Here is a 19,991-nt window from a genome sequence, read left to right as displayed (position 1 = left end):
AATTTTTATGTATAATTATTAAAAATATATAATTATTAAAAATTCTCTAAATGTCATCTTTTTAGTGATTAAATTTTGATAAGACATATTAAATATTATATATAAATAAATTCAATATGATAGTCACATCAATAATAAAAATTAAATATTAATATATGCTTTAAAATCTTTATGAATGTTTATCATATTTACAAATTATGCATTATTCAAATGACATGCAATTGTTATATATAACAATTTAATGAAGCGATTCAAATCACGATGATTCTTTAAAATAGGAAAAAAAGATCCATGCTCGAAAATTAAATCTTCTGTTTCTATCATATACATATAATAAAAGTGCAGGAACTAATTGCACTAATTTTAATAATAAATAAAGCTATCCCTTAATTCGTCTTTTTAATTATAGTTTCTGAACATTTTCTATTATTTTTTTATTTCGACTCGATTAAATCAATAATGTCAAGAAAAGTAATGCTATTGTTGTTGTTGCAATTGTTGCAATAATGGACACACTTCAACTAAAGGTGTTCCTAAAATTTCTTGACATACTTGATTCATGTCAGGTTCCATCATAAGTGAAGAAATCTGATCCTCCGTTAACATTTCCACACTAATTGTAAAATTTTTATATAATTGGATTAATGAAGAAGAGATAATGTAATTCATATAATAAGATATTTATAAAAAAATATATACCTTGCTAAACTTTCACTATCGGATGTTTCTTCATCAGCATTAAGATAAGTCATTGTTTTTTCCAATGGACTAGGAACTTTTTTTCCTTTTCCTTCTACTTTTTCGGATTTTTCACATTTTTCCTTATCCCTATCTACTATCTTTGGTTCATTAGAACGTCGATCTGTAAGGCTAGATATGTTCAATATCATCATTCCATGATTGAGAAATTCTTTTACTTTTTCTCCTGTACCAGCGCTCCATAACATATCAAGAGATTGTCTTCTACTCGAATTAGCTACAACGATTTAAAAAAAAATGATATTTATATACAATATATTATATTTTAAAAAATGTATAACTGAATATATTTACCTGAACTGCCTCCGCTAGCTTCACTACCAGCAGAACTTCTGGTTATCCAATTAGTTAAACTAGTATCAAGTTTACTTTTATTTTTTATTGATGGACTTCTTGTTACTTCTATTTTCTTTTCATTGCTTAAACTAATTTCATTTCCTTTTGGCATAGTAGGTAATGATTTTTGAGTTACTAATTTTTTTCGACTAGATAATTCATTGAATGATTCAATATTTGCACCATTAGGTGGATTATTACTTTCCGGACTTAAGTCCATTGGTAATGGTTTGTAAGGAATTTGATCTTCATCGTCGGAATATACTTCATTATTGTAATATATTTCGTCTGGAGAATTATTTAAACTAATTTCTGTCCATTCCTCTCCATTTTGTACTGTAGTATTAGTATTTTTTGTATCTATTGGTGTTTGTATTTTTACTCGTTTTTCTATAGGAGAAAGAATATTTGATAAATCTGATAATCTTGAAGTTGAAGAACTTGTTTGATTTAGCGTTATGATATGTTTTGTATCAGTTGCTGCAATGCTTTTTGGACGGTCTCGCTTTATATATTTTCGAGGTTCTGTGGATGAAAGATTCAAATTGCTTAGGCCCAAATACTCAGAAGAAGGCTCTCTATCGATCTGAATATAAAAAATATATATAAAAATTAATATAATTAATATATTTAAAAAAAATCATTTGATGTATTTTATTGATATCATAAAATATAATTACTCTTGTAGGCACAGGACATTGCATATTAGGACTCATCTTATCAGGAAGGCGCAAGTATTCATCACTAGTATAATCTGTACTATCGGGTGATCCAGTAACACTAGAATCAGTTGAAGTTGTTGTATTGGGTTGTAAAGAAGATTGTTGGTCAATGTTATCTCTCGAGGATTTATCAAAATCATCCGCTCCATCATATTTTCTAGTCTGTAAGTAAGAAATAATATTTTATTTCAGTCTAAGAATATTCTGATTTTAAATAATAAAAAGCAATTATACCCTGTGAATTTCATCGCTGATTTTTTCTAAATTTCTGAGTGCTTCTGCATAAGTCATTTTAGCTTCACCAACTGATCTTTCTAATGCACTTACTCTTAATTTTTGTTCTTCCAACATTTGATTAAAATGCGCTTTCATTTCGTAATATGGCCTATATAATAAATTATTTAAAGATTAATAAAATTTATATTACATTTCAAAAAAACTTGCTATTTTTATTCATTTTTAATTCATTTTTAATTAAATGCTGTAAAATAAATATCATACAAAGCTTTAATTAATAAAACAAAATTTTGTCTATGAAATATTTTATAAGAATATAATTCGTGCAAGAATGGGATAATAAATTAGAAAATAAATTGTCAAAAGGGGATTTATGAATAGCAGACACATAAAATAAATATTGTATAAAAAAATAAAAAAATAATTTCTATCCTACTTACAACATGAGCAAGTTGTGCCTGTAGGCGATACTGTTTATCAGAAGCAAGCTGCGACGTGCACCCATACTGCCAACATGAATATAAACCAAAAGACATAAATATTCTAATATCTATATAAAATTAACATAACATAGAATAAGAATAAAAACATAAATTATTAATATTGATATAGGAAGAAAATAAATAAAAATGTTAAAATCATGGAGCAAGAAAATTCTAAAATTAGATTCTAAAATTTAAGTATATATTATATCAAATAAATGCAATACATTCCATGCATTATTAAATAAACTAAAAAATCATTCAATATTACTAAGTTCTAATAAATACACATTAACTACACACCTAGATTTAGCAATTGCACGTTTTAATTCACGTTGTAATCTTTGAACTTCATGTTCTGCTTTATGATATAGTGCAGTAGTGTGTCTGTGTTCTGCTTCTGATAAAGCTCGCTCATGCTCAGATTCATTAACTCTGGCAGTTGCATGATTTAACATTTCCTATAAAAAATTTCATCATTAATTTCCAATAAGAATTTTATATAATGTGAAAATTACCTGCCAAGCATGATCAAAACATCTTCCTTCTGTTCTTAATCCTTCTTCAGCTAAATAAACCATTTCTTTTGCTGCTGCATGCTGACTATTTGCTCTTTCAAATCTAATTGCAGCCTTTTGTGTTTCATGTAAAGCCTTGAAATATATATGAATATATTAATTTAACAAATATAAGATGTATAAATACATTAATTGAAAATAATTCTTACTTCTTTTGCTTTAAATCTAGCATCATAATATGGCCTAGATTTATCAATACATGTACCAAGTTTCTTAGCTAAGCTATCAATTTTTAATGTAGATTCACAAAGTAATTCCCTAAAAGTTGCTCTTGCTTCCTGAAAATAAAAGTCTATTGAATAATCAATCACTGAAATATAGTTCATATTTTTAAACATTTTTATTCACTTTAACAAATTGGATAGACATAGAATTTCAAATCATAAAGTGTTTCTTTAGACCATGTTATAAATGACCATAAGATGATCTTTGAAGCCATTATCCATTTACTCGTACACTTTATAGCAATCACCTCAATGAAATGTAATCATACCCAGTTTCAAAACTTACTACTAATTTAGTCCTCCAAAGAGAGAGATAGTTATTTTAATTCATTACAATGAAAAAAATTATTTGTATAAAAAATATAAAATCTATAACAATATATAAACTTTGATAATTATACTTACATCCAAATCAACTTCAAGTTTGTTAATATCATCAGTAGCAGTATTTAATCTTTCAAGTTCAATCTAAAATAATATTTTTTTATGAAATTGTATTGTAAATATAATAAAATTTTTAATACAAATTATAATTAAAAAATATTGTATATAATATATAATAAAATATTAAAAATATATAATATTAATTTTTGAATTAATGAAAAGAATTGATTTAAAATCTCTTATAAAAAATGAATAATCAAAAATTAAACAAAAATATAACTATTTTACAATATAAAAAAAAAATGTATACATACAAAAAAATATCAAATTTTTAATAGTAAATATGTAAATATCAAGCATCTGAATAAGTAAGATATAATTTTTATAAAAAATAAGATAATTTATTTAAGTGTTTTACTTTACTTACTTAAGGCAACGTGGAAATGTCAATATCACAAGTAGCTAGGTTTAGAAGCCTATAAATTATTCTTACAAGAATACATTGGTTTACCTGCACTCTAGGATCCACTGCATCGTCAATACGATCAGACTCATCGCCACTTTCTTTCTGCACACGTCCACTCATAATTAAAAGTAAAACTGAATTTTATTTACAATTTTTCATACCACCTGTATCGTCTGCTACATATCAGGTGGCCATGTTGAATGTTAGAGCAACTAACAGTTCCGTCCGCGTTAAAACGGTCAAGGGCATTTATAAACTATTTTTTTTTAATATGCAATAAAAATAATATAAAATTTTTTAAAAAATTATTAGTCTAATCACTTTATATTTTTATATAATAAATAATAAAAGAAGTATTTTTAAAATTTTATATAACGAGCAAATTATTTTGTTTAAGATTTTTCTTTGATACAGGCAAGTATAATAAGAAGATACGAATAAATATAGCTATGAATATTTGAATTATATTTTAAGACAAAAAGTATATTTTATATATAATTTATTTTTAGATTGTTACAATAATTCACTTAAGCATGTTTGAAACATGCCGCCATATAACAGTAAATATGGCTACTCAAATGATTAGACATGGCGGCGAATGTCTGTTTTATTCGTAGAGGGAGCTATCTACTCGGTAGGCCCGCCTGACTCTGAAACAGATTTTTTTCTATTCGCATTGGTGGGTTCTGTGTTGTCGGAACAGGTGGATTACATCCAGGGAAAGCTGACGACAGTGTAGAAACGTCAATTGCCGAGTTGTACAATAATTCATCGCTGTCGGTGAGTGAAAATATTCAATTATAGAATGATCTTATAGTCCAAAAAGAATGGAACTCTTTTTAATTTTTTCATTGTCTCACACCGGTATTTATGGAAAGAGAAAAAGAGAAAATAATAAAAGTGTTTTTAAATTAGACGCATGAGACTTTCTATTTTGGCATTTTTTACGCGGTACGAACAAATATGAAATAGCGAAAGGCAATAGATAGAGTAGGGTAGATCAAGAACACAGACAAACATAAACTTCTACTCATGATCTAGACAACGCTAGTAAATGCAACGCTCCTTTAACAGAAAGGTGATCATAGATTATTTCATGACATATTTCATAGCATATTTCTGGTGAAAACATTTTTCCTCTTCGCGCTTTCTGTTTTTCACGTGACTTGCGGTGTTTAGGATTTCAAACACTATCGATTCGCGCTTCTTTGTCTTAAGTGCTACTGTTTTGCGCATCTTATTTGGTGAACTTTTAATTACTTATCCTGCATTGTTAGAAATGCACAAATAATAATTATTTGGGAAAATAAGTTTCATAGATATAATGTTGAAATTTTATTTTATTCGTCATATTACCGAATAATTTCACAAACTTTGAAATATTGATAATTTAAAAATGTAAACACCAGAAACGGCTCAACGAATAAATCAAATTTCTGATGTTATATAGTGAATTAATTCAAGGGCACACAGTGGGAATCCACAGTGTCCTGTGGATACCACAAAACGTCATAAAAACCTTTTATAATACATTCACCGTAGCCATATCACAGTTAACTTATTTTGTATTCGTACGGCGAAAATGTATCTGATGTCACGACAAATGCACGGTACGTACGTGCAAGTTCCCTTTTCGTTGTAACTAATTCAATGAAATGCTTCCATTGCTTATAGCAAGAGAAACTGTTTACCGTACTTATCGTTTAATAAATTTACACACGTTGCCGAGTACAGATAATTTTTCATATCATACAAACGCCCACTTCTGACCCGTGCAAATCACTACGCTCTTAATATGATATAAGTTTCTTATGCTTTCAATTGATCTTATTACCAATTTTCATCTTTTATGTTTTTTTTATAATTTATTTGCAGTAAATTTAAATTTTTAATATAGAATTCGACGTAGAATTTACAAAAGAAGTTTGCAAGAAGTCAAAGTTTTTAAGAAGTCACCCAGTGCATAGTTGGAAAGATTCGAAGCACATCATTTCGAAGAATAATTCACTGAATGCCTGTCGTCCTCAGGAGAATATGTCATCTTCTCGGAATATTCCTTTTCATTCATTTTATCTCTGTTTCTATTATTTTTTTAATATTTTATTATTTATTCTATTCTATATTCCACTATATATTCTTTTTTTTCATTTATATATTAAAAAGTAAATATTTTGGTTTCAGGATACATTTATAAAGAGATAAGTTTATTCACTTTTTATTCAATAATCTTTGAATTGATTAAATTTGATATAAATATATATTTTTTCAAATATACATATATGTTTATGTATTTTGAAATTTATCACTAGAAATAATAATCAACAATCAAAAACGACCAACAGCAATAATCTGAAAATATATAATTAATGTAGTTATACTTACATAAAAGAATTTATAAAATATATTATATTATATATTATATATTATATATATTATATATATTATATATTATATATTATATATAATAATTTATAATATATATTAAATTATACATATTGATAACTTTCAGCTATATTATTACTATACTTTTCGTAATTCTATTAATTCTATTTTAATCACATTTATTTCTTGATCAATTGAAAAATACAATTAAAACTTTTAATAAATTATGAAAAAATAAAAATTTAAAAAATAAAAAAAAATAAATAAACGTAAAGTGGAACAAGTTGCAAATGATTGCAATTTTAGTAATTTATTATACAAAAGTTCAAAGTAGACGTATTTTATTTTAAATAAATAAGATTTTTTGGAATTTCTCTTTTTTTTTATAAATGAATTTTTTAGAAAGTTCTAAAAGAAAGTTTTATATCAGATTTATATTTTATTCTTAAGAAAAAATAAATAAAAATCCTTCGAATTTTGCACTTATAAAAGTGTAATTCTTTATTCTTTATATTTTAATTTATCTTCAATAAAATTGATAATTTCATTGTGAGAAGAATAAAAGATAAATCTTATAATAATTTTATAAAAAAAATATTGGTAGAAAACAAAGACAAGATAATTATGTAGTTGGAAAATTTTAATAACCCTCGACAATATAAACTAGCTACGACACTGTGAGAAAGTCACAGAGAAAGAGAAGCAGACATTGTCGTTTTCGTCTTGTCTCTCTTATAACCACGAGTCATGTTGACATGCATGCTTATATACAAATAACTGCGCATTATTTCTATATAAAAGATGCTCCAATAATATTTCAATAATTTTTAAGCATATAGTCATATACTTGATATTTTTATCTAAAGGAGGATGATGCTACTTTTCAAAAAATTTTTTCATAAAATGTAAATGATTGATAAAAAATTCATTAATAATTATTCATTCAAAGATTCTCAAGTTTTATTTTAATATGCATAATTTTCTAATTACATCGCGTTTTATGAAACGCAACTTGTCGCTGAATAATTATGCACACTTGAATATTGCAACTTAAGATACGTGTCTTGTATAACGATACCACGGAAGTGATTCTGGATGCAATACGTGACTAATACTACATTATTAATTAGTATTATAAAAAATGTTTTGTGAAATTATTTTTTTTTAACATTTTATATATGAAGTTTTTTCCAAATTTTAAAGATGGTTATCGTTTATGAATTACGTTGTATAAATGTAAAAAATAATAAACAAAATGATTATTGGCAATTAATTAAATAATTCAAGAGTTTAATCAAAGAAATTAATCAAGTGTATATGGAAAGAATGTAATTTTTCATGATCACATTCTTGCGAAGATATTCGTAAGTGGAAACAAAATATACGTGAAAAAAGCCATCATTCGGAATAAAATGTGCTGGTATCTAGAATCAGAATGTCGTTCGTTACAAACACCGAAATCACATTTACAATTTAATTACTGACATATCAATTACTCTCTCAACTTTTTTACAAATAGTATACATAGATTTATAATTGTATACAACTCTATTACAATCTACAGTTATTTGATTTTATCAAAATTAAAAATTTTTTAATTATATATAAAAATAAAAACAAAGTGATGCAGTTTTTAAGATTTAAATTTCTTTTTCCATATTTTATAATCTTGTAATATTAAATAATAACATTAAATTTGAGATTTGTTTATATATATATATATATATAAAGAACTGTTTTTATAGAAATACATGTCTCTTTTCTAAATAACCTTCGAGTATATATCGTTGACGCAGAAATTATATGTCATGAATCTATCAATTTCATTCTTCTCTCTTCCGTGAAGGAAGAGAATTGCGGGTCTATAAAATAGCCATTTAAATTAAACGGATTGAATATTCAATAAATTTCAAATGATTTTTATTTTTTTAACAAATTTATAGATAATATTATAAGTAAAAAAGAAAACTAAGTATAGTATTTAAATATATTTTTAGTGTATAGATAATGATTATTATTATTAATTATTAATTATCATTTAGATTCGTGTTTCATACATATCAAAATATATTGTGATATGTATAATAATTGTCTTCTATAATGTTTATCAAGTAGGCGTTACATTATAGAAAGAATTTATTCAATATCGTAAAAAATATTGTATTATTATTATTATTATTATTATTATTATTATTATTATTATTATTATTATTATTATTATTATATATAATTAGTGTTATATTTAAATTTATTCTTTCAAAATTTCTTTCTATTTTTTAAGAATGAATTTTTTCTTTTACAGTTCTAGATGTTCTTTTCATCTAATTTGCAAACCTGTTTATTGTATCTCATTTTTGAGTTTCTCGAGCACGATATCAACGATATTTAAAGAATGCATCGTCATTAATATGTATGTCAAGCATAGTGAATTGAGATATACTTTCCCTGCTTTCGCGCGTATCCATCGTCCAAGACGAGTTCACTAGCAATCGTAGTATTGTCCGATGTGGCCAGTAGTGAAACCGGAACTCGAGAAAGTTCCAAAAAGATTATCAAGTCGAAAATTGCTTTATCTATATTCACATGTACTTATATATATATTGAATCATAGATGCAGATCGTAGATTCATTATACGCATTGAAGAAAAGAATGCAACCTAAAAATAACATTCGAGGATGGCAGATGATCAAAACAAAAATTGTGCAATCATCTTTTTCCTATTTGATTGTATAATGAATGAACAGATATATGCGAAAAAAACCGGTTCTTTTACTGATGCTGAATCATAGCTAAAACCTGTTGACTTCTTTTGTGTTCACATTCACATCAGTTTCATGATGATATTCATCCAATTCCTATGCATGAGGAAAAACATTAACAATTCGCACAACAATAAGCGGATTTTTTCTTTTAACAATATTTTATCATGTTATTTTTTCCGTCAAGGTATGATACTACGTCTATTCTTTGGAAATTCCAAGAAATTAATTTAGTATTGAATCACTCAATTTAATTATCGATTTTAAAATGAAAAATCTTTATCTATCTTTTAATTTTTTATTTCTTAATTTTTAATTTTTATTTGTATGATTCCAGAGATACTTTTAATTTTGACGATTAAAAGTGGAAATTCTAAGAAGGAAGTATGATCGGTATGATTATATATAAGAATTTCGCAAAGGAAAATCGACTAAACATTCTTTATTGTGAGATCCATTTCTGGACTATTCGCATGGAAAATATTTATTCCTGTTAAACTCTTCAAGCTATTTTCATTCGGTGATTTTGTAATTTGGAATTATTTTCTCACGCACAAACAATTACGTCCGCAATTTTTTTTTTAGATACAAAGAAGGTAAGACGAGTCCATATATCGCAGTTTAACGTGATACGTGTTACATACGCACACATATATAGCATCCTGTTGTAAAGTCTCGTCCTAAATTTCTCTTAATTTCATAAAATCTCGGAAATAAGCAATTTTCGTGTCTATTCACCGAATAAAAACTCTCTAATGGAATATAAAAATGCATCGATGTCCTTCGATTTGTGATATTGTATTACGCTCGATCTTGTGAAAATTAAATTAATTGCGGTTGCAGGATTGATTACAGAAAAATTACGTAGGCTAGAGGGATATAAATGGATCTCGTCACAAGAATACATCTTTCGCCCTCGATGTTCCACAGTAAAAGAGGATAGACGGCTTTGGTCTCGAGTCTCGATCGTGGCTGGTACCGCCATCCTCTTATCCCTTCTCATTCTATTGAAACGTCTGCAATCGCTGATCTCGCTTCTGTTTTTATTCCGTTTTTATTAAAAATTTTTTTGTTATTTCTTTTTATTTTCTTAACAAATGTTTAACAAATTTTTATAATTTTATTCTCTAAAGAAGATGAAATTCTTTATCAACTCTAACAATTAACATCAATATTTCAGCAGCAGTAACAATAGCTTTTACGATTATGAAGAGTGAATGGATAAAACTGTAAACGATAGAAGATAAACGCTATCATAGAATCTTTAATGGCAATCAGTCGGAAACTCGAACGAAAGTAGATGAGGATAGAGGACCATGGTCTCGACCGTGGCTGGTACCACCACCTATCAAGCCTTCTCATTCTACCGAATAATCTACCAACACCGATTCGACTCCCACGACTGGTTCCGCCAGTCGAGTCGGTTGAGATCGTTTGCACTCGGTCCCCTCCAATAGCATTCGCTGCTTCCAAGCTTGCTGCTCGACTTCATTCGGTTTCATTCGGTTAATCAACGTGCGCGCCGATCAGTCCACCATGAGCCGTTGAGCGGTTCGCGTTTTTTCAGTGTTTTTATTTCTTCCTTTTCTCTTTAATATCTCCCTTTTGCTCGTGGACTCATCGCTGTTCCCTGTTACTCATTTGCGAATCGATCTCAATCGTGGGCATGTGTTGCGTGCAATCCGTCTAATTTTTCTGGATATACGTGATAAACAGAACGTATAGGGTAAGTTTTAAAATTCCATCGTAATTGCATTTTTTTTTTTTTTTATATCCCATAAATGGAATTTCATAAATCGTTTGCTATCCCTATTTGTTTAGCTGCAACTAGCTCAAACAAATTGAATGCGCAAATTTGCTCGTGCAGATTCTTGATTCGAAAGTCGTCGTTTGTGCGTGATCCGTTTCTAACCGTTGAGATCGCAGTTGTCCTTGCAACTTAATGCATCTGAATCGAAACGGATCGGATCATTGGAAGCAATGCTTCTCATACAGAGAAAGAAGAAAAAAAAACGAAGCACGTTTACAGTTTCACTTTTCATTGACCAACATTATGATTATTCGAAAGGTATACAGAGCAAGATTACGTTATGTTCTTTGTAAGTGAAATCCTCGGTTCTTTTACACGTTCTACTTTCTATCAGCGTTGTGCTATTTATTTTTTTTTTTTTGAAAATAGTTCGTCTTGATTTTGCGGTTTTTTAGAAATTTATCAGATTTTGTCATTTCTGGTACATATTTAAGTATAAACATCATCATATATTTAGATAATTCTAAAAATAAAATGCGTCGTATATTTCATGTCTTTGTATAAATGTAGTTGTATAAATATTCAGAATTTTTAATGATTTTAAATTAAAATATTGGAAAATATAAAAACTATTGATAGCTTTAATTGATAATAAATAGATCTAAAAATCATAGAGATTATTCTTGCATATGTAGATTAGACTCATATCGGTGCCAAGAGGTTTCGATGTGAAAAAATAATGTCAGAGGTCGACGCTTAAAAGAGCACATTGCGTCTTATAGAATTGAATCGAATGATAATAAGTTGATCGGCGCTTTTATTTAATTTTTTATCAATGCAATTAAATAACTATTAAATGACGCAATATTTCGTCATAAAGAATTTCTGTGACATCGTTTAGAAACATGCTCATATGATGAACTAGATTTTTTTCATGCTTAGAAATATAATAATAATGATCACTCGCATTATGCAATGATTTGCAGTTATTGAAAGAACATTAAATTTCTATCTTCGCTTTTTTAAACGTCCTATATGACTAGGAAGTCGTAATACAATACTCGCATGGTGACCACAGTAATGATAACTGAGAAGAATATGACTAATGTTTAAATAGTCATATAGAGCAAGGAAAAGAAAAGGGCTATAATTGAAACATTTTTAATTATTAAAGAATCATCGACTTGTTGTAATAATTATGTTACTTAACAATTGCTGTTCATGAGAACAGACATATCTTTTCAATCAAAATGTGAGAAACGGATTTAATTGGGACAATGAATTTCCACATTGCCATTAGAAAGCAAAAAAAAAAAAAAAAAAAAAAAAAAAAAAAAAAAAAAGATGCATCGTCTCGAATCGATAGAATGATCCGTTCGTTGATTTATTCGGAATGTTCCTTTTTTTATCGATAATATAATTGCAATCCATAATTGATTCTTTTTTTTCTTTTTTTTTTTGGAAATGGATCAATTAAAATTATTCGTGTTGTCAGAAGTCCGAGAGAAAGTGCGTCCAAGCAATTTCTAATTATCCGCATCCGCTGGAAAAATAGTAGCAATTATGGTTCGTCTTGTTGAATATATGGTTAATCATAGAATGCTGCTTGATTCTTCGGCTAATGATTCGCGAAAGGTGTATGTAAGATCTTGCGTTTTTTTTATTTTTTTTCTTCTCTTTCGTTCTCTTCTCCGTTTCACGCGCTAATGATCTCACGTTCGATTTCTTATGAGAGTTAAAAATACTTTACGATGAATTTTTTTGTGTTCTTTTCAAATTAGAAACTTTTCTTGGTATTACTATTAGCAATGAATAATTGCGCCAATGGTGGATATGAGATTTTAAAAAACAAATCCTTGAACAAGGGATGAGGATTGATCGATTGTGATCAGATTGAATTAACAACTTAACTAATTGGTTAATTCTACAAATGATGATATAGACGGTGTTAAAACATCACGTGTCTGTAGGAGAGTCTCACCTTGAACGTTATGCAACTCGTTTATTAACATACTCATATCTATGTTGACTGGGGTTGGTTCATAGAAAAACTACGCTGCATTCGTGTCTAATAAATTGGTTTAAACGGTGTCAGTGTCTAATAAATTAAAAATTCTATGGAATTATTTTTTTCTCTTTGCTAGTTGAGATTGTTCTTTTGGTTTCAATCATTTTGACTAGACAGTGTCTTAAGAAGCTTAAGAAAATTTTTAAGAAGTTTCATGATGAAAAGAATAATGGAATAGAAATTTTAACAATAGCAAAAATCGCTGAAATTATACTGATATCAAAGAAAAGTATTTTAGCAATAAACGAAGAAGACAATGATAGTAAAAAATAAGATCCAACAGTAAAAAGCAATAATACAAATAATACTTTGAAAGAAATAAACAAAGGAAATACTAAGAACAGTTAAAAGTTTCGGATCGTTATCTTCTTTCAGTTCCTGTTGGTTCACTTGGCTAAACCCCTCGAACTTTGACGCTTGACTGATTTTACAATATATCATGAAGAATACTATATTGCGTTTATATATTAACGATCATCTAATTGAATTGTCTTATACGATATATACGATATATATATAGAGAAGATGATTAGAAGATGGCATTTTATTCGAAATCGTAAAATATTGACGAAAATCTGATTGAAGAAAGGAACACGCGTATAATTAAATATATGACGAAGGTTGGCTTGTTTCCATCATCGATCATCGAGAATTCTTTCGCAGTTCGAAATTGGTGGCGAAAGTTGTTGACATTATCCAGGGTATGAGTACGCGCATGATTACGTTCTCGAATGCGCCAACGTTCTTTCATTATTCATGACGGGAACTTCTCAGTAATTATACATTTTAATGATTTGTAAATGGTTTCTTTATTGCCTTGCAGTCCAGGATCGGTACATTGTTCTTCTGCAGAAAATATTCCTGAACGTTGCCTGTAATTTTTTACAAAGCAAGAAAGTTGAACGAAGAGATGTTCGTTACGGTGAACGGTTTAGAAAAGATACTCTGCCCATTGCTAAACTGGATACTCGGTAATGCGATATTTTGCATGTACACGCATTATTCGAAGTGGAATTCAGAAAAAGCCACCTGTCTGAATGATTTCTATATTCTTCACGATTTTCGTGAAGATACGTTGAAGAAATCGGATGCAAAACTTCTTTCTTGAATTTATAATTTAATTTTGTATCCTTCTCTTTTCCACAAATATCTACACCGACACGAATGACGAAACAGTAATATACGGTATGTATGGTATAAAATAAAAATGAATCTTCACGCAATAATTATGCTTGTTGCATAAGTAGAATCGAGTTAATATTAAATTTCGTTCGAAGTAAATTAACGTAATGTATTTCAGGTATGCGCCTACTCGTAGAGAGTTTGAACAGACTTTCATCCTAATAGATCAGGCAGATCACCGTTAATCGTACACTCTTGCCAAGAGATATTTATTTGACGTATCCGCGTAAATATCATGCATGTGAAAGGGACGCTTACCCCTATCGTGCATGAAACACGATACACGATACACATGTTGCGCGTGCAAGCTGCGCGTGTCACGCTTGGCATTCTTTTGCTTCCGATTCTTTTTGTTCTTCCGTCGGTCAGGAAGCGTCGTAAGGATATACTATATCAAGCACGAGCCAAGTTTCAAACGGAACACTGAGTATAGATGATGGCGTAAGCTGTTCGTGCAACAGGTGTTTGTACGAACCGGCAATTGAAATGTACAGTCGAACAAATATACATGTTCGCATAATTTGATGTGTGAGAAGTTATGCCGAGGAGTTATAAGATCTGAGTGAGCACGATTGTAAAAGTGTGAGTTTCAAAGCGGTAATTATCAAGACTTCCTGCAAACTCTCCATTGTCGTTAGCAGAGAGAGAGAGAGAGAGCCAAGATTTAAACCGAATTCGATCGCGTTGTTTCTTTCTCGAGTGATTCGTTTGACATGAACTCTCTTCGCTTTCGTGATGAGCATAACGATGGGAAATCATTGTGTCACCGAGAATCGCGGGGCCCAGTTCTCATGAATCGCAAGACCCGACGTGTAGGACGAATGCATGCAAGCTGAACGCGATTCGAGAGAACGACAAAGAAGGTGGTTGTGCGAGTTGGACGGAAAGGGATCATGGTATAGGTGAAGGAAGGTAGGGCAAGTCACGGAAAGGCATACCATTCCGGGTTTCATTCCGGCGGCATGGTGTGTTCGCGTAGCAAACCGCGGCAACATACAGCAATATACAATACTCACGGGCCAGGCAAACGGTTTCGTCCGACCTCTTTATGGTTACGTGGGAGGAATAGGAAGTCGTGCATTAAATCCGAACGTCCACTTTTCAACGCTTAAACGCTTCTCAAATAGAATGTATAGGATACCGGCGTGAACCGGCACGCTGTGCTCACAAAAGCAAGATCGTGATTGCGCTCATTTTTCAGTTAACACACGAAGAATTCTCCTTCTTTCTTGTTAACCTCTTTCTGCTCGAGTTACTTTGAAACCGGCCGTTCCAACAAAATAGATCAACCTCGGAAAGGAATTCGATGCGATCCCTCGAAATTTCATCCGGCGGATCAGCGTCGTTACGCGATAAAGAAGTCGAGGCGTGGTTCCAACGATCGATAATGATGCATATTGTGTTGAATGCAAGACGCATTGAACCCGCACAGACTCCTGTGCTCTTTAAGTAACGCGTCAATGCACATCTGATTTAATTGAATATATACAGTGGTCGCTAAGTGTAAATAGTGTCATGTGCGAGATGATGAAACGCGAAAGGATTTAGCCTTCGTATCCAAGGCTGACTTCTTGAACGGCGAACAATCGTCTATACTTTAAGCCGGTTTTACGCGGTTTACCAATCCAATGGGGGAACAATGTGCCGGTTGATAGCGATATTTATAGCGTTATGGTTCCTCTTCTCTTGGTCATCGTTGCTATCCAAATTTTTTTCCCTTATTTGAGTAAGGTTTTCGAGAGAAACGAGTCGACAATCGTAGTAGCTATTAAGGACGAAGTGTTTGCATCGATGCTCATTATGTAAAATACAAGTGACGGGAAATGTTTCTCCAAATGAATATACATAGTATATTCTCAACATATATTGTTATGCACATTATATTGTTATATTGTATCTATATTGCATTGCGTAGAAATTTTATTTCTACGATTCCAAGCATCAAATCCGATATTAAAAATAATTTTTTCTTCGATCAATTCTTTACAGGTGCCGGTGAATAGGAACATATTAAAAAGCCGACAATATGAGAAACTCAACGTTATTGAAATGGGCACAGAATTCAGCGAATAGTAAAAACCAAACGAGCAAAAATGGTGAGAAGATTTTTTTTATGATTGCACGCGTGATATAAAGGTTGTGCGATAAAATTGATAATTTTTATTTATAGGAACGAATAGGAACTGGATACACCCACCAGATGCACTCCAAAAAGGTCACATCGCCTACTTAGTCAAGGTAAAATTTTCCTTTCATCGACAAAGAAAATATAACAGTTTTAATAATCATTTAAAAAAAAAAAGAAATCGATATTCATTATTCATTGAAACTTTAAATAATTCTCTATAAACTTTATAATAATGTTTTAACGATATCAAAATCGTGATATGGAAATATAGCAATGTGGTAAGATTGTTTTCTGTTATAAAATTGGCAGATTGTAAATAAAAATAAAGAAATTCTGATCTCGATGTTATCCACTCAATATTTATCCAGATCAGTCTTTCTCGAAATGTCAAGATCACGATGCTCTGCTTAGTCATTATCTATAAAGGGATGGTGGAAAATTACAGTTAATATATTAAAGAAATAAACTTGAGTCTCTAATAGACTAAACAAAAATTTCTGGAACTAATCTTGGATCGCTTGATTTACGTAAATTACTCAAATGGAGTTGCTATTTTTTTTTTCTGCCGATAACGTATATCGACGAAGATATGGAGGAAATTATTCATTCCGTCAAGTCATTTAACATTTTGTTTGAGCGCAAATCTTAAATATAAATTGCAAGAAAATAAACATTATGTTTATTTATCATCGATATTACTTTAGCGTGACAAGACCATTATTTTTTTAAATTTTGAAAATAAAGAAAAAACATTTAATTTAATTTAGCAGGCATTGCTTAAATTTAGGAAAAATTTATAGGAATTTTTTCCAATAAGTTGAAAAAATTATATAATTATATTTTGGATATATATATATATATTCTATAAATTAAGAATAGATATATGCATGGCCAGAATGAAACTAGTTGAAGTTAAAACGAACAAAATAATGAATATATAGATTTCACTATTCTATCAAGTGAAACAAATTAACTACCATTCATGTTTTTTCCAATTATTATTTATAATTTGTAATTTTTGAATATATGATATATTTTTTTATGAAATATTTAATGTCGTTTTTTAACATAATCTTAAAAATATTAAAAATTAGCGATTTGAATTAAATTATAGACGATGAAGTTATATATGTCAAAAAAAGTCTCTTCGTTTTAAAGATAAAACTACTAAATCAATTAATGTTACAAATTACTAATTGCGTGAACGCATTACATTGTCGATGTTATATATCGTCTTGACCATTGATCTCGATGTCATAATATGTATATATCTTTTCTCTATAGTATATCGGACAAGCAGATATTATGAGGCAATGGTTTATGATAATGCAAATATATATATATATATATATGTCGAGAAATATACATATAAAAGAAATGCAAGACGAATAACATACAACGCAATATTTGCACATTGAGTGTAACAAATTTTCTTTTCTTTACTTATATTTTGATTTATATTTTGATTTTCTCATTCATTGATTATATTTTTTTAGTATTTGGGCAGCACAGAAGTGGATCAACCCAAAGGTATTGAAGTTGTTAAAGAAGCCATTTGTAAATTGAAATTTAATCAACAATTAAGGAAAAGTGAAGGTACGAAGACGCCAAAAGTGGAACTCACTATAAGCATTGATGGTGTTGCCATTCAAGAACCTAAAACGAAAACTTCGTCAAAAGTATTACAAATTTTTAATATTTAATATTGATGATTAATATTGATGTATCATTATTTTATAAATTTTCTGAATTAATGGTTTCCTTTTAGCGGATTATGCACCAATATCCACTGCATAGAATATCATACTGTGCTGATGATAAAGGCGAAAAAAAATTCTTCAGCTTTATCGCAAAAGAAGAAGGTGCCGAGAGACATACATGTTTCGTCTTTGTTAGCGATAAATTAGCTGAAGAGATCACGTTGACAATTGGTCAAGCATTTGATTTAGCTTATAGGCGATTCTTAGAAACATCTGGAAAAGATTTAGAAACACAAAGGCGTTGCATGATATTACAACAAAAAATAAAACGATTAGAACATGAAAATAATGTATATCGTCAGCGGTTACAAGACATAGCTGCTATTAAAGGATCGGTTAGTTTAAAAAATATATATTTAAAAAAGAATATCTTAAACAATTTTTTTTAAATTATGTTTTTAAATTATAATTTCATAAGAATTTCTTGTCTTCAGGCTGATGTGTCAGCATATTTGTCACAACACAATCTTCCGGATATCCTGCACGTGCCTGGGACTACAAATGAAACAGTGCAAGTAAATGGATTGGGAAATAAATCTTCTCTTGGTTTAAACAATGATAGCAATGGAAATACTTCCAATGGATCTCAACAACCACCTCCAGTTCCTCCAAGAAGTTTTGAAAAAACGTTTGACGATAATTTTATGGGGTATATAGAAATATTTTAATAAATGTATTTTAAGATTTTAGAATATTTATTATTTAATGATTTTATATAAATAGAAATGAACCTACTCCTACACCATCAGTTGGTACCAAATTGGAAGGACTTTTGATGGATGAATTTGAGGAAGATTTTAATCCTAGAGCATATGAAAGTGCGATCAATGGCTTGGCGAATCATCAAACGAATCATAATAATCTTCTAAATAGTCAAGTATCTTCGAATTCCAATTTTTTCTCACAAAGCAATGGTACTACAAGTCCTCCACCATTATGTAAGTTAATTATTTTTTATTTTTAGTAATAAAAGTTAAATGTCTACTACATATTTTTCATATTATTTAGTGGCTCCACCACCAAAAGCAAAGGATTCAAGACGTCAAAATGGAGTAAAAGAAGATTTATTTGGTAGCATTCCTTTCAATCCCACACCACCCGTAAATACAAAAAATGAATTCAATGATCCATTTGAAATGGGTGAATTCGGAGCTACAACAACTATTTCTAATCCTAGCCAACAAGAATTAGAAAATGCGATTGGTCTCTTAGATAAGAAATTACTCGAAATGAAGGTATAATTCATAAATAATATATTTGATATATACATTTATAGGTATTGTTAATATTTAACATATTTCAGGATGGTTTTAGTAGGGGCTTATCAATTGATACTGACGATTTCTCGTTGGAAAGTTTGGATCCACTGCGAAATTAAATTAAATGTTTTTTTTTAAAGAAAAAGGCAATTATCATTATTATATGTATATTGAAAAGTATAAAAGTCAAAAAAATGAATAGGCAAATTACATATATTACAGCAAATTACAGAAATATACATTTATGCAAAACCAAAATTAAAATTAGTCAATTACTATTATTATAATTATGCTAATTGTATATTTATCATGATATTTGATATTTATGATATGCCTATTGAACGTTGATAATAATTTTGGTTTCAATATCAGGAGACTTTCAAATATTAAAAGTATAAGAAAACAAATGGTATTAATATTTGTATAATGTACCTTTATTAATATCATTTGTTTTTTTTTTTGTAAAAATTTGAATTATTATAACATCTTAAGAATATAATAATACGAGAATTTC

General features: G+C 29.2%; 2 protein-coding genes across 4 annotated transcripts; one reads left to right on the top strand and one right to left on the bottom strand.

Moving 5' to 3' along the window:
* Positions 1-380: 380 nt before the first annotated feature.
* Positions 381-4,479, bottom strand: LOC122711141. 2 transcript variants are annotated; one of them, XM_043929618.1, is made up of 11 exons: positions 4,234-4,479; positions 3,744-3,806; positions 3,264-3,392; positions 3,055-3,189; positions 2,840-2,997; positions 2,495-2,560; positions 2,052-2,202; positions 1,776-1,979; positions 1,054-1,681; positions 700-976; positions 381-613 (listed from the first exon to the last, which is right to left on the bottom strand). In XM_043929618.1, the coding sequence occupies exons 1-11, from the start codon at positions 4,306-4,308 to the stop codon at positions 478-480; spliced, it is 2,022 nt and encodes a 673-aa protein (XP_043785553.1). In that variant the 5' UTR covers positions 4,309-4,479; the 3' UTR covers positions 381-477. The 2 variants fall into 2 exon arrangements, with proteins under 2 accessions (XP_043785553.1, XP_043785555.1); XM_043929620.1 differs by lacking the exon at positions 2,495-2,560 and having other exon boundaries at positions 4,234-4,478.
* Positions 4,480-4,835: 356 nt separating this feature from the next.
* LOC122711078 (PTB domain-containing engulfment adapter protein 1-like) lies at positions 4,836-19,615 on the top strand. 2 transcript variants are annotated; one of them, XM_043929498.1, is made up of 9 exons: positions 4,836-4,968; positions 16,320-16,426; positions 16,501-16,568; positions 17,955-18,137; positions 18,227-18,553; positions 18,653-18,867; positions 18,942-19,156; positions 19,227-19,453; positions 19,522-19,615. In XM_043929498.1, exons 2-9 carry the CDS (start codon positions 16,357-16,359, stop codon positions 19,594-19,596), a joined length of 1,380 nt encoding a protein of 459 aa, XP_043785433.1. In that variant the 5' UTR covers positions 4,836-4,968; positions 16,320-16,356; the 3' UTR covers positions 19,597-19,615. The 2 variants fall into 2 exon arrangements, with proteins under 2 accessions (XP_043785433.1, XP_043785432.1); XM_043929497.1 differs by lacking the exon at positions 4,836-4,968 and adding an exon at positions 10,832-11,056.
* The last annotated feature ends 376 nt before the right edge of the window (positions 19,616-19,991 follow it).

The sequence above is a fragment of the Apis laboriosa genome, unplaced genomic scaffold, assembly GCF_014066325.1.
Source record: "Apis laboriosa isolate Shangri-la unplaced genomic scaffold, ASM1406632v1 scaffold16_cov148, whole genome shotgun sequence".
NCBI lineage: Eukaryota > Metazoa > Arthropoda > Insecta > Hymenoptera > Apidae > Apis > Apis laboriosa.
Note: the sequence above shows the minus strand (reverse complement) of the source record. Positions and strands in the feature narration are given on the sequence as shown.